The sequence below is a fragment of the Diceros bicornis genome, chromosome 15, assembly GCF_020826845.1.
Source record: "Diceros bicornis minor isolate mBicDic1 chromosome 15, mDicBic1.mat.cur, whole genome shotgun sequence".
NCBI lineage: Eukaryota > Metazoa > Chordata > Mammalia > Perissodactyla > Rhinocerotidae > Diceros > Diceros bicornis.
Genome location: NC_080754.1, coordinates 28,009,179 through 28,024,316, shown reverse-complemented (window position 1 = coordinate 28,024,316; position 15,138 = coordinate 28,009,179). Strand labels below are relative to the sequence as shown.

The following is a 15,138-nucleotide window of genomic DNA, read 5'->3' as shown; positions in this document are numbered from 1 at the left end:
AGCTTGGGACTGGGGAGACCTGGCACCACGGAAAAGGGAACACAAAAGAGCTGCAGTTCCTAGGGTTGAGCGAGGCTGGCCAGGAGCCCAGGGAGCCAGAGCCATGCCCTGGGTGAGGCTGGGCCTGGACACAGCGGGGCCTGAGACCACCACAGTCAGGGTGGGAGGAAGAGGGAAGGGCAGCCTCCACTGGGACTCTTCGTGTAGAGAACCGGAGCCATGGCCTGCATCGGAGGTCACCTACCTCCCCAGTCTGGGCTGACACTCCCCAACGATGAGCTCCTGCCCCAACACACAAGCTTGGGCGGGCACACACAGGCACACAATGTCCACGGGCCCGGGGCTGTTCATCTGGCCCTTCAGCCACATCCTGCCCTCTCGCCCTCACCATATCCTGGTTTCCCCTGGACACCAGGGGGACAGGAATCAGTGTGGTGGTGCCCATCCTCACCTCCTAAGGCAGCAGTCGGAAACTTCAGGGTGGCAGCATCACACCGGGCACTTTACAAATATTCAGATTCAGATTGCAGCCCACCCCAACCCCGAGTTTTGGAGTCGGAGCCTGGGGCCCAGGAATATGAGAAGGTGGTCCGTGGAGGAACACAGGGTGGTCTGTTAGCAGTGTGAAGGAGAAAATAACCAGAATCATACCGGCTGCATACACTGTGTGCCTACCGTGTACCTGGTGTTTGCATGAACCACCTGATTTCATCCTCATAGGACCTGCCAGGAAGGGACCATTATTTCCCACTCTCAGCCTCACTCACTGCCCACTGGAGGATTCACCGTTTGACATGGTTCCCTCCTCCTCTCTCCCCCTACCCAGAGGTCTGCTGGCTCCCAGAGTCTAGGACACGCCCCCCCCCACCGCCAGACACAGGACTAGAACCAGCATCTGACTCCCCAACAGGAGCGAGTGACCAAGGTGAGACCCACTTGGAGGAATGATGCAGGGTGGACTGTGATGGGGCACACCCCACTCCTCCACTTCCCTGTCTTGAGGCCGCAGGAGGGCACACTCCTAGCCTGAGGGCCAGCCACAACCCACACAGGAGCCTCCTGTGCAGCCAGGCTGGACCTGGCCAGGCTGGGCGAATTCCCAAGCAGCGCGTGCCCCCTGCAGTCAGACAGGGTGGCCGCAGGGCAGAGGACAGGACTTGGCTAGGCCGACATCCAGGCACTGCTGGGTTTTCTCTTCCATCATCTCCAGTCCTAGCTTTGGTTGTTATGGTTTCCCCGTTTGAAGGGTGAGATAAATGTTCAGTGTCTTGCACTAGATCGCAGAGCCAGCCAGTATTGAACCCTGGCTGCCCACACCCCGGGTCTTTGTCTCTGACCCCAGAGGCCCCCTCACCGCCCCACTCCCTTGATCCCAACACACAGTGCAGCAGGGCAGCTGTAGGAGGCAGGCAAAGGGTGTTTAATGGGCTTTCAGGGGTCTCGGTACTCCCTACAGGGGACTGGGCAAGGATAGGGCTCAGAGAGCCTCCACGCGCGGCTCAGGGGGTGAGGCTCAGGTGCCGGGTCTCCTGGCATCTCCCGGTGCAAATGGGTGAGAGGCAGATCGAGCCGCCTCTGGGGCCTGAGCAGCAGGGGCCACACTGGGCCGGCCAGCGTGGATCTAAACACAGAGTGGAGGAGGTCAGCTCTCCAAAGGTGCCGGCCCCACACTGCATGACCCACCAGCTCGGGAGCAAGAAACTGTCCAAGGTGCCACCCACCTAGGCAGAGCCAAGGGAGTGGGCAGGACCCACAGAATGTCACTGCAGGGGCCCTGTGGGCGGGGCTTGTGAATTACCTTCTCCGCAGCAGTCCTAAAGCTCCACTGCCACCTGTTTCAAACATTGAGCTTCAGGTTAAAAGTTGCCCTTAAATAAATGAATCCGCCCCCCAAAATTATTGCCCACTGGCCTAGTCTCAGTCCTCATTCATGGCTAAGGAAACTGAGGCCCAGAAAGGGTAAGGGACTGGCCCAAGGGCAACGAGCAAGTGAGTGGTGTGGTCTCTTCCCTTTGTTTCTCCAGGGACCCCTGGTGTAGTCTGCAGGCCTGTGACTCTACTTTCAACGCTCCGCTGGCCTATGATCCGCCGCCCTCGAGCTCGGAGTGTTTCAGCTTCAGCACAGCGAAAACATGGAGGGGGGCTTTCCCTAAACCTGTACAATCTTCAGATGCCCTTTCCCAACACGACGGGCGCATGCGCATGTGTGGGCACAAACACACACACACCCCTTACCTCCTGGAGGGCTGCAGCCTCACCACTCCCTGGGGGATCCTGCCCTGCTTGGTACAGATCCAGAGGTTGGACCTTGCGGCCAGACCCCAGCCCAGGGAGGGCTTCGGGAATGGGCATGGAGGGGCACGTCTGGAAGTGCAGGTTCCGCGTGGGCACCCAGTCAGGCCCCACCACTCTCTGCAGCCCAACAGCTTCGGACATGTACCTGGGGAGCAACAAGCCAGATGGAGGTGGTCGTGACCCTCCTTGCCTGGTGCCCCTCATCTTAGGCAGGACAAGGCCCAGCGCTCGGCACCACGGGGAGCTGGGGCCTGTCTCATCCAGGCTGCAATGCCCTCTACCCCATTTCTTGGGGCAAGAACCCACAGAGGCAAGGAAGTGGGGGCTCCAAATGCTCCCACAAGGCCCTGGGGAAAACCCCAAAACAATAGGAAGAATGAGCGGAAGGACCTGGGAGCTCTGCTAAGGGGCCAGGCGAGATGACCCAGCTTCACCCCACCCCACCAGCCCCAGGGCCACCACTCAGGCCTCTGGTTTGCCAACTCACTTGGGTCCCAGCGCTGCACAAAGTGTCCAATACCAGTTTTTGCCACAGCCAAGGTCGAAAGGGTTGTGTCCATGTAGGTATTGGTACTGGAGGGGGCGAGGGTTGGAAGAGGAGCTCAGATCCAGCAGGACTGGGCAGGCCGCCCCCACTGCCCTCCCTGAGCCGGTCAGCTCAGCCCAGGGCTGCAGCAAGACTCCAAGGGCGGGGAAGCCGCAAGGGTCAGCCAAGGCCTCCCCCAACCCACTTCCGAGGAGCTCTCTCCACGCGACACCTGGCCCCGCACCCCCAACTCCTGCCGCCTCAGGGATCCCGCAGCACCTGGTACCCCCTTTGGCAGCATCCTCCCCCTCTCTGTCTCCTTTGGCCACACACATCCTCCTGCTGCCTCCTTCCAAATATGCTTTCAGATCTGCCTTGTTCTATTAATAAGCTGGCCAAAGACGGATCCACACCCCGCTCCCCCTACTTCTCTGCTTTCCCACCACTCATTACTTCCAAACTTGTGCCTTCACTGAATTTCACTATTTGGAAGGGCAGTGCTTTCGGGCCCAATCATATTTCCTACCCAAACTCACATGGCCCCGGAAATCGGGGTTCAAAGTCCTGAGCGCCTAGTGCAGTAAAGGTCAAGACGAAAGTTCAAGTCCTCTCCTGGACACACTTGACCCAGCTCTCGTCCTCCCCGCCCTCCACCCACCAGCCTCATCCCCTCCTCCTCCCCAGCGCAGGCCGACTCTCACCCCGACTTCGAGAGCCCTAGCTACAAAGTGCTGGTCACGACCGAAAGGGGCCCAGGAGCACATCCGCCCACCACCACCTCTCCTGTGTCCCATGCCCCTGTCACAAAGACGTTGATCTTCAACACTATTCTCCACCAAAATGAACCAGGACCCCAGGCAGGGCAGCTGAGCCCTGGGGGAGGAAAAGTCAAGACAGCTCCAGAATGTCCCATTGTGGCCAAAACCAACACCAACCATTGTGAGAGTTTGAGTTCTGCATCCTTTAGGGTGTTTAAAGCATTTAAGGGAAACTAAAAGCTTAAAAGACTTTGATTAAATTTACATTCAAAATTTCAAATTTAGAGAAATATATTTTCATTCATGAGATGTATATGGAGCATAGGAAAATGCTGATTGTTCAGTGCTTCAAGGAATGATAGCTGTTGAAGGAATTTGTAAGAACTGACTAATACAGCAGAGCACCGTGCTCCCCCACATGGCCCCACTCAGCTGGGAACGGAAGCCAGCAGCTCTGAGCTTCCCACACTGTCCCCTCTCACTGGCTCCAGACCCGGGTCTCCTGCTCCCATTGCGAGTCTCCAACGCCCTCACCCTCCACAGGCCCAGAGCAAAGTGGGCGTCTTCTTGTCCCGTCTCCTGCCCAACTCCCTGCTGCCTCTGCTCTCTCGGTTCTTCCCCAGGGTTTATGGCATCAGGCTTCTCTCTCTCTCTCTCTCTCTCTCTCTCTCTCTCTCTCTCTCTCTTTCTCTTCCTCCCAAAGGCGCATGCATTCCTTTGTCTGCAGGTTCACTCTTTGCTCATAAATATTTTGAGGCTTCAACAATGTTCCGGGCACTGCGCTGCGGACAGAGGACACACCATGAACAACAAAGCCAGTCGTAACTTTCAGGGTGGAGAGGGCAGCTGGGGGTGGCAGAGCAGCAGGGAGCGGTGATCAGCGAGAAGAGCAGGCAGCCTAGGGCAAGACTCCACGGTGCAGGCCGAGGAGCATCAGCCAGGTGAGCAGCGGGAGCGGGACCCCGAGAGCCTGGGGCAGGGCCATGGCAGCTGTGTTCCGTTCCCCTTGGGGCTGTGTGCTGCCAGGAAAGATCAGTCTGAGGACTGCCTGCTGGCTGTGGCCTCGTGGAGAGCGCAGCATCACCGTGACAGTGAGGACAGAGGCTGAAGTGGGATGAGGAAGGTGAAGAACGATGCTAGTGAGCACAGCCAACTCTGTCAGAAACTCCGGCTGTGCCGAGGGGAGAGTATGACAGTTGGAGTGGAGGCCTGTGACGTTAACAGAGATTTGCTTTGTTTGTAAGATGAGAGAGACATGAAGACGTGGCAATGATGATGCCGAGGAACGGTAATAATAACAACAACAAAGTCTAGGACACTTACTTGTACCAGCCATTGTGCTATGTGTCTTACACATATTAACCCATGCGGCCTCCTTTTACAGATGGGGAAACTGAGGCACCAGGTGGCCAAGCAGTACTCCTAAGATCTCCATGCTGGTACGTTGTGGAGCTGGCAAGTGAATTTACATGGTCTGGCTCCAGAGCCCTTACTATGAACCACTAAGCAAGTGGCCCCAGCAGAAGCTGCGGTCAGGGGAAGCAGGCGGGAAGGGAACGAAGTGGAGGTGTGTGAAGGATGCCTGAAATGGGATCTGCAGGTGATGGGAAAGAGCCCTGCCTGGTGAATCACAGAGTGCAGACCCCAGTCGGGCTTCTTAAGGCTGGAGTCCCCGGACTGGAAGAACCCCATGCGGAGCAGTGCAGGGGGCGCAGGGGTTAGGTCCCGACCCGAGGCTGAAGAACCATAGGATGTGGGAAGGGACAGTGCTGCCCAAGAGAGGCTGAAATGATGGACTGAGGATGGAGAGAGAAGGCATGCAGACAACAGGGGGCTGATGAGGAAGGGATGAGCAGAGGCGTCACACGGGAGCTGTGAACCAAATACGGGGGGAGCGATGGAGTGGTGATGGGAAGGATGGGAGGAGGTGGGCACAGAGGGCTCCTCTGTCCTTTCAGCTGCCTCGGTGTCTCCAGCCCCTCCCTCATCACTGTGGCCCACTACAGTCTTCCTAAAAAAGCCTTTACTCAAGTCCCTGTCCTGCTGAAGGAAACCCACGGCAAGGAGCTCCACTTTTACCACTCCACCTGCCACTGTAGCGGAGGGCCGAGACAGTGCAGGAAGACAAGAAAAAGAAATAAAGCCAGACACGCTGGAAAGGGGGAAATGAAACTGTCCTTATTCACAGATGACATGAATTTTGAGGTAGAATCAACAAAAAGGCTACTAGAACTTATAAGTCAATCCAGAAAAATTCCAAGATCCGAGACAAACATACAAAAGTCCACTGTATTTTCTAACAATAGTAAGCAAATGTAAATTCAATTTTGCAAAAAATTTATAAGAGCACAAAAAACAAGGAAATACTTAGAAAACATCTAACACAAGGTATGCAAGCTGTATATGCTGAAAACTACACAACACTAAGGAAAGACATCAAAGAAGACCTGAATATGGAGAGGTATCCCATTTTCGTGGATTAAAAGATCAATACTGTTAAAAGGTCCATTTTCCAAAGCGGTCTACAGGTTCAATGCAATCCAAGTGAAAATCTCAGCAAACTTAGTTCTAGCAATTGACAAGCTGATTCTTAATTTATATGGAGAATCAAAGGAACTAGGATAGCCACAAGAACTCTGAAAAAAAGAACAAAGTTGGAGATGTCACATTGTGTCATTTCAAGACTTCATAGAAAGCTACCAGTGAAGACAGTGTGGTAGTGGCAAAAAAAGAGACAGTTCAGAAATACACCCACATCTATATAGTCAATTGATTTTTGAGGAATGTGCAAAGACAACTCAACAGAAAAAGGACTGTCTTTTCAACAAATGCTCTTGGAACAACCCACACGCAAAACTATAAGTCTTGACTCATACCCTGCTTCATAACCAAAATTTAACCCAAAATGAATAGGAGGCCTAAAGAGAAAACCTAAAACTATAAAGCTTCTAGAAGAAAACATAGGAGAAAATCTTGGTGACCTCGGTTTAGGCAAAGATTTCTTAATTACAACACCAAAACACAAGCCATTGAAGACAAAACTGAAAACGCACTTGATCCAAATCGAACACTTCTGATCTTGGACAAACACTGGCAAGAAAATAAGGCCAAAGGCTGGGAAAAGACTGCAAAACACGTAGCTGAATCTAGCAGATAGAAAGAACTCTTTAAATCTAATACTAAGAAAACAACATAATTTTTTGAATGGGCAAACGATTGGAACAGACATTTAATCAAAGATATACAGATGGCAAATAAGAGCATGAAAGGATGCTCAACAGCATTAGTCACTAGGAAGATGCAAATTCAAACCACAATGAGATACCACTACACGTTTCTTAGACTAGCTACAACGGAAAATCAGAAAACAAAATGGTGACAATGCCAAATGTTAATGAGGATGCAGAAGCAACTGGATTTCCCATGCACTGCTTGTGGGAATGCAAAAGGGTACAGCCATTTTGGAAGACAATTTGGCACTTTCTTATCAAGTTAAACATTCAGTTACTATCTAACCCAGCAGCGCCACTCTTAAGAATTGACTCAAAGAAATGAAAACTTATCTTCCCATGCCTGTACACGAATGTTTATAGCCACTTTCTTTATGATCACCAAAACCCAGAAACAACCCAAATATCCTTCCGTTGGCAAATGGATAAGTAAGCTGTGGTACATCCATATGAGGGAATAGTACACAGCAAGAGAAAGGAGGAAAGAACTCCTACGGGCAGCAACGTGGAGGAATCTCAAACGCATTATGCTAAGTGCAAGACACCAGACTCAAAAGGCTATGACTTCATCCACACGAGACTCTGGACAAGGAAAGACAAGAGGGATAGAAGACAAATCAGTGGTTGCCAGGGGCAACAAGTATGGGGAGAAACCCACTACAAAAGGGGCTTCAGAGAAGTGTGGGGGGTGATGGAACTGTTCTAAATCTTAATTATGGAGGTGGTTGCAGGACTGTATGCATTTGTCAAAACTCCTATAACTGGGCACTAAAAATGGGTGAATTTTACTCCATGTTAAAAAAAAAAAACAAAACCTGTCCTGGCTTCCAGGTTTCCACCGCACCAAGAGAAGGCTCCAGCTGACTTTCGTGCCTTTTCCATCTGGCCCGAGCCCAGCAGTCCACTTGATTTCCCATCCACTTTCTGCTCCAATTACAACTGTCCCCTCAGCATCCTCAACATTCCACAAACTTTCCGGCTTCCCTGCCTTTTTGCAAGCTCTGCCCCTCACCTGCAACGCCCTTCGCTCTGCCTTCTGCCCCCAAACCCTCTACACCGCGGTCCTCTCTGAACTCTCCATTCCCTCTGAGTCTGCGCTGCACTGCACAGCACAGGGCAGGCCCCTCTCTCAATGTGCACGGGCGAAGGGCGGGAGATTCTCTGACTTCAGGGGCCTTATCAACAGGAGCGCAGGATGTGGCCTTCCTCACCTCCATGCCCAGCCTTCAAAATAACGGATGCGCTGCATAGCACTCACTAGGCCTTCGAAGCAGTGCACCTGGGAGGGAGAGGGACCCCCGAGCCCCTAGAGGAGGTGAGATCTGAGCTGAATCTGGGCCTCAAGGCCTCACGAGGCACCTTCAAGGGAGGTCAGGCCATGAGGACCAGGGCGGGGGAGAAAGGGCGGAAAGTGTGGAGGTCCTGAAGGCCCAAGGTGACCGCCCAGAGACCGCTTTCGTGGCGGCCCCGGAGACCCGCGTACCTTGTCCTCGTAGGAGCGCTGGGCGGTGCTCACCGACCTGGCCTTCATCAGCAGAAGCACCAAGAGAGGCACCAGGAAGCCGGCAGCGGGGACCACTACGACGATGCTGCCCACGAGCTAAGGAGCTGCGCCCGCAATGGACCTCCCGGGCCCGGACCCTCACCCCAACTCCGGCCCTGACAGACCCGCGCACGACCAGCCAGTCCATCCTCTCCCCACCCACCAACCCCTGGTAAACCTCACCCCCCGCCTGCCAACCTGGTCTCGTGCCACCCTCAGCGTCCTCCATCCAAGACCCCGCTAGATTGCCCACGCACCGCAGTGCCTCCTAGCCCCACCCTTCGCCTGGACCCTACCACCCTCCCCTGGTCCAGACTGGTCCTCCCCAGGGGGTTTCTCTGTAACCCCGCCCACCACTCGCCCGCCCCCGGGACCCCGCCCTCCGGCTGTCCTCGCCCTGCCCACAGCTCGCCAAGTGGACCCTGCAGCCTGGTGGATACGCGATGACCTTGTCAATGGAGAAGGGCAGGTGGGTGGTGCGCAGGAGGAAGACCATGCAGGTGACAAGCATGGAGCCCAAGTACAAGCATAGGCACAGGAGGAGCAGGATGAACAAGCCCAAGTTCCGGTGACCTATGCAATTGTTCACCCACCTGCAGTGGTGGTCGAAGTCCTGAGCGAGAGGGAGAGGGGACAGCGTTCTGGACACCAGAAGAGGACAGGTCAAGCTCCCCGGGCCAGGCCTACAGCCAGCCGTGGGGCCCTTGGGCATCTAGTGTCAGCCAGCCCTGGGGTAGGACAGGGGTGCCTTTCCTCCCCTTGGCTTGACCAGGCTCAGCATAGATGTCGATGCTCCTGGGCGTGTCAGCACCTGGGTCGGCAGGGGCCAGCCTCCCAGGACAGGTGCAGGCAGGGAGGCAGTGAGCTGCATGAGTGACCAAGAGTGGCTGGGAGTTACTGCCACCCTTGGCCTTAGCAGTCCCGGAAGTGGTTTGAGGTCTGCTACTGGTCCCCTGTGCAAGTGGGCCTCCTGGTCCCAGGCAGGTGCAGAGCGGGTGGGGGTGTGGGCCAGAAGGGGGCAGATGAGAGGGGCGCTCACCTCCACACAGATGTTGCACCAGGGGCAGTGGTAGGTCCGCGGCGGGCGGTGGAAGCAGCACTGTGGGCACCACTGCAGGCGGAAGGCTATATGCTTCGCCCAAACCACACGCACCATCCTGGGGCCCTGTTCGTTGGAGCCTGGCATGGGAAGAGGATTGGGCAGCGGCAGGAGCCCTTCGTCACACTGCTGCTGCCGGGGTGAGGGCCGCCCCGCAGCATCACTGGCCTAGGCAAGGAGGTGTGCAGGGGAATCCTAGTCCGCACTGAGGAAGCTGACCAAACTCAGAGAGGCTGGCAGTCCAAGGGAAGGTAGACGTCCAGCCAGAGGACTTCTGTGAGAACGCAGGCCTTTGGAACTGTCAGTGATGTAAGGAGTGTGTGCAGTGGGAAGGAAGAAGACACAACTGAGTGGTTGCCAAGAGCTGGCTTCTCTTCCCAGCCTGCCCTGGCCCTGCCTCCAAGGCAACTGGAAAGCCTCCAGAATCCTGTTGTACCGCATCTCGGTGGCTTGGGAAATGAAGCAACAGAAGCAGGGCCCAAGTGAAGGGGATGTGGGGTGACGGGGTCTTGAGACCCGAGGAGGGGACAAGGGAGGAGCACTTTAGGAATCTTCCCTGCACGCAGGACCCTTTAGGGTGCTACCTCCTTCTCCCAGGGGCCCGAGAGCTCACCTTGGTGCAAGATACCAGGGTCGGAGATGTTTAGAAACATGAGAATGCCGAAGGTGAGGACGAAGAGGGGTCCTGTGACAACAGGAAAGGCCCACTCCCCATTCTGGGCCAGCCATCTGCAACTGAGACCAGAGCAGGACTCAGCGCTGATCCTGGAGTCCCAAAGCTCCGCGCGGGACTCACTCCACCTGGTCCGGACTCACAGACCTCAAAGCCTGCTCTAAATAGCCAGGGCGGTGACAGACCCAGAGAGGCTCCACCAAATGTCACCCAATACTCCTAGCCACCAACAGCTCCCAAAGGCACCAAGCACTCTATGCCTCTGTGCCTTTGCACATTGGTTCCCACTGCCTAGAATATCCTCCCTTCCCTGACGCCTCTTCTGCACTTCCCCTGTCCGGACTCTCATGATCTGTCTTCCTTTCTGACTCTGTAAGAAACCTGCCGGCTTGTGTGGGAGACTCACGGGAAACCAAAGAAGAGTCCGCTGACAGCGACCAGCAGGACTCCACTGAAGGCAGCGAGCAGGCTCGGGACGAGCCAGGGAATTGGGACCTGAGGCGGGGGATGGCGCCCCTTCGTGAGGGGCATGTCATCCTCCCAGAGCTGCATGGCCGGACATCTGGTGCCCACAGGCTCCCTCCCTGATACTGGCTCCGAGAGCCCTATGTTCCCAGCGAACGCTGAGGCCATAGTGAGCTCAGAAGCCACAGCCCAGGGTGGAAGGCAAGAAGTCCCAGTGTGACATCACAGAGGATGAGGAGAATGTGGACTAGGGGCTCTGCAGCCTGTGACTGTCACTTCCCACAGCAACCACCCCACCCCCACCCGTGCTGGGGACTGAGAGGTCCTGCCCCTGTGAGCTTGGCTTGCACACCACATGAGATTACACAAACACATGGGGAGAAGGAGGTGATTCCAATCTCCCTCTCAGGCAAAGTGCCAATAGAAGCCAACAGTGCTCATTGCTCATCTGTCTGCAGTTTTTCCTTTGGACTCTTCTAAAATTATACTTTGGGGGAGGGGGCAGCAAAATAATTTCGCAGGCTTCCTCTTTCCAGGCTTTTCATGACACAATTCTGGTCGATGAGATATAAGTGGATGTGTGTTCAGGGTTTCTAGAACAGCTTTTGCCTTCCTGATAAAGGGAGAAAGGACACAGGTGGCACAGCTCTGTTCCTTCTTCCTGTCTTGAACCTAGATGTGCTGGCCCGGGGGGCCCCTTTGACCCGTTAGCCAGCCCCTCAACAAGCTACACAGACAACATGTGAGGACCTTGTTGAGTCACTGCCCCAGCCTTGACTCCTTCCCCCTGAGCTGCGTATTATTTGAGAAAATAACTGGCTTCTCTCTTACGTGCAGCTGACAGTTGTCATTCGTTTTAGCCACTGAGCGTCTGAGCCCCTCTGTGTTTGGAAGATTCCCCCAACTGGGACCCAGGGGCCACCAATGAGCCTCAGAGCATCTACCACCGACCGACTGGGGAGTCTTGGCCGACAGGCAGCCACCGCACTCATTTTCAGAGCTCCTGCGTGTTGAAGTGTAGTGGCCATTTTGGAGGTCACTTCAATTTCAACAGTGATTGTATTACTCGTGGACATGGGCCAAATATGTATTTCCAAGGTTCCTGCTTTGCTTTAAAAGCTTAGGCTGATAGTGAATGGGAGTAATTGAACTAGAACATTCTGAGAAAGTTAATTTGATTGAAAACAGAGAGCAGGGGACGGACCTGTGGCGTAGTGGTTAAGTTCGACGTGCTCTGCTTCGTCGGCCCAGGCTTTGCGGGTTCGGATGCCGTGCACAGACCTACACCGCCTGTCAGCCTGACTGTGGTGTCGACCCACATGCAAAAGAGAGGAAGAATGACACAGTTCTTCGCCCAGGGCTAATCTTCCTCAATCAAAAAAAAAGAGGCAGATTGGCAACGGATGTCAGCTCAGTGTGAATCTTCCTCAGAACAAAAAGAAGACAGCACAAGTCCCTCATCAACTCACAATGATTGTTACTTTTAGTTTCTTGTCTATAGAAATGTTATGTTTCTTCCTGATGTTCAAATTAAGAGGTTGAAATCCATGTAGAAGAATATTGTCTTATAATTTGCTTGATAAAATTATATTTTAAAAACTAAAGTTTAAAGCTTTAGAATTTTCATTTGTCAGAATTTTGTATAACTCTATATTTCTATGCACATTTAAAATACGTACATACAGAGAGATATTAAAAACTTTTAAAGGTATATGTATAACAGAGAGAAAGAATTGGTAGCCTGCAAGAGAAATGACCTTTGAATAACAGTCTGTTGTCAACACGATACAGTAAAAAGTCCTTATTTGCTTTCTGCCTATTCCACCCAGTGGTAGACAGTCATTATCTCAGCGAAAACCTAAGTGAGTCATCTGAACGGGGTCTATTCACGTACATGCTTTTTTGCTGTTTTGAGACATGTTATCACCATAGACAAATCTAAACAAATTAGTAGAATGATAGGAGAGTCCTCACTTCTAACAAAAACGGAAAATGCTGAATGTTTGTCATGGTACCTTCTGCTATACCATGTAAAGGGCTGCTAGTCTGATGAATAACACGGCCAACACTACGACCCTTTCTTATCCTCAGGCACCTGGACTCATATAGAGCAACAGCTCTCTGATGTTGCTGTTTTCTGACGCTGAGCTCCAAATTCAGAAGAACAAAATTGACCCTGTGTCTTTTTGGCTGCTAGGTACACCACAGGCTGGCTCCGCCATCTCAGAACCCATGACACGGCACTCTCAAGCATCAAAGAATGTGAAAAACATAGAGATAGAACGAGCGTGCTCCATATTTTCTTCGTGTGCTCAATGACATTCTAAGCACTGCCTTACTTATTGGGCCCACATTGTGGGGTAAACTGATAAATTAGAAAGATGATTTCATGTCGGTTTTCTATTGGTAAAGTCTTATCAATGTGAATAAGTTTTCACTAATTTGGATCCTCTTGCAGAGTCAGGAAGAGCACATTCCAAGTCAAGTGCACGGCCCAACACAGAGACTGTCAACAAACTGGCCTCTAAGAATATATATATATTTTTTTTTGGAGAGGAAGATCAGCCCTGTGCTAACATTTGCCAATCCTCCTTTTTTTATTTTTATTTATTTTTTTGCTGAGGAAGACTGGTCCTGGGCCACATCCGTGCCCGACTCCCTCCACTTTATATGGGACGCCGCCACAGCACGGCTTGCCAAGCGGTGCGTCGGTGCGTGCCCGGGATCCGAACCGGCGAACCCTGGGCCGCCGCAGCAGAGCGCACGCACTCGACCGCTTGTGCCACCGGGCCGGCCCCATAAGAATATTTTATTCCTTGGTTTACAACACTTATGTCAATTGGCAGCCATTGTGGCACACGCTTTACATAACAGATTCCTCAGTCTTTTCACTGCCCATTAATCCATTTTCTCCTCAGATTAATTACCAGTTAAGTCTTCATGGAACAATTACAGGGACCCATGCACTTATGTACCTCACCTCCATAGAGATTCCACTCTCCTCCATCTGATAATGTTGGCCTGTGTAAGAAGTTGCCCTGCCTTGTCATCAACACATGCTTTCTCTGCTCCCTTCATTTTTGCCTGAAGGTCCCTGCCAGAAGCTACTGGCCAGAGATTAGGTCTTCTGGAAGAAAATCAGAGAGGTGCAGCCTGAGAGAGGGATACAGAGAACAGATCCATGCTTACAGCCTTCCTAGAAGAAGCTGATGTGCCCACCAGAGCACACACCGGGGGGATCTGACACTCGGGACTCCAGGACTCCAGGGTCCAGCAACAGATGACTTGAGGAACACAGATTGTTGAGCCTGGGTTGACAGAAAGAGAATTCACAACATATGACTGAGTGACGCCCATGAGGGAAATCTGACGGTGCCTATTTGTTTCAGAATTTGTGGCTTCTTGTTTCAGAATTCTGTGGACCAGTTTGACTGTTTTCTTTTCTGATGAGCATACAATAAGGTCCCTTTTTATACTTTGTGTTCCGTCTCCAAACCCTGAATTTCACAAGCTATGATCATGACTATGACAATGGTCAAACTTAGCTGACTATTGCTGTTTAATTTAAATCTTTCCTTGATTGACATATTCATCCAAAATATATGGAAAGAACGATCCTTTTTGAAAGAGCAAAAATACTTCTTCACCTGGGCCCACCTATCAGAATCCGGGCACAGATGATAAGAGTTCCTCCACACTATCACGGTGAGGCTGAATATGGAAAGCTGTGAGTTACAGCTGGAATTACAAGCTAATTAATTCTCAGGAAAACTTTACAATCATGCCCTAATAAGTGGAATCCAGGGGAGTGCTTTTGCACAAATTGAAGCCTGGGACTATTCCAGCTGCCCTGTGAACCTTCTGGGAAACATTTAAACTGTGATGTATAGAGAGCTCCACTTGTTAGTGTCATGATAACTCTACAGGAACTTGAACATACATTTACACACAGACACTCAGGAGGCTGCTTAGATACACACAGTGCCTTTACTGAGTCCCTGTACTGATCACGGCAATGTCATTATTGTCAAAGTTTCCATAAGAACTAGTTCTCTTACCTAATTGAATACATCAAATCTGTTATCATGCCCATGACTGAAATGTCACTTCTAAAAATAAATTTCATTCAATTAGCGATGACCAGCCCACAATGAGGGAACGAGAAGTATACCTTATAAGTAGAAACATGCTAAAAATCCCTCCCAGAAAAATGGTACCTGTCCACTGGCTTTATAGACGGCACGTCAGGAACATTGGACAGCGTGGGGCTCTCAGAGAACACCTGGAGGTTTCTCACTACATGCCTGTAGCGACCGGCAGCAAAACCTGGAGGAGAAAGCACACTTGATCTCGACCTTGGAATACACAAGAAGATAGGTTCAGCAAAAAACTATATCTGGAATTTGGGAAGCATCTAAGTGACTCTCCAGGCAGAGTTTAATTCTCTAGTCTTAGGGTCTTACAGCTCTAGATCTCTGGCCAGAAATCAAGGAGGTCTTTGGGTGTCTTTTACTTACACCTCTTCCTATTTGACATAAACAAAAGAGCC

At 52.2% G+C, this 15,138-nt stretch overlaps 1 protein-coding gene across 1 annotated transcript; it reads right to left on the bottom strand.

Annotated features, from left to right (window-relative positions):
* Positions 1–2,078: 2,078 nt before the first annotated feature.
* LOC131415090 (palmitoyltransferase ZDHHC19-like) lies at positions 2,079–10,655 on the bottom strand. The gene is made up of 8 exons (XM_058556532.1): positions 10,531–10,655; positions 10,065–10,186; positions 9,392–9,531; positions 8,793–8,965; positions 8,293–8,398; positions 2,783–2,868; positions 2,236–2,440; positions 2,079–2,114 (listed from the first exon to the last, which is right to left on the bottom strand). The coding sequence occupies exons 1-8, from the start codon at positions 10,653–10,655 to the stop codon at positions 2,079–2,081; spliced, it is 993 nt and encodes a 330-aa protein (XP_058412515.1).
* Positions 10,656–15,138: the final 4,483 nt, after the last annotated feature.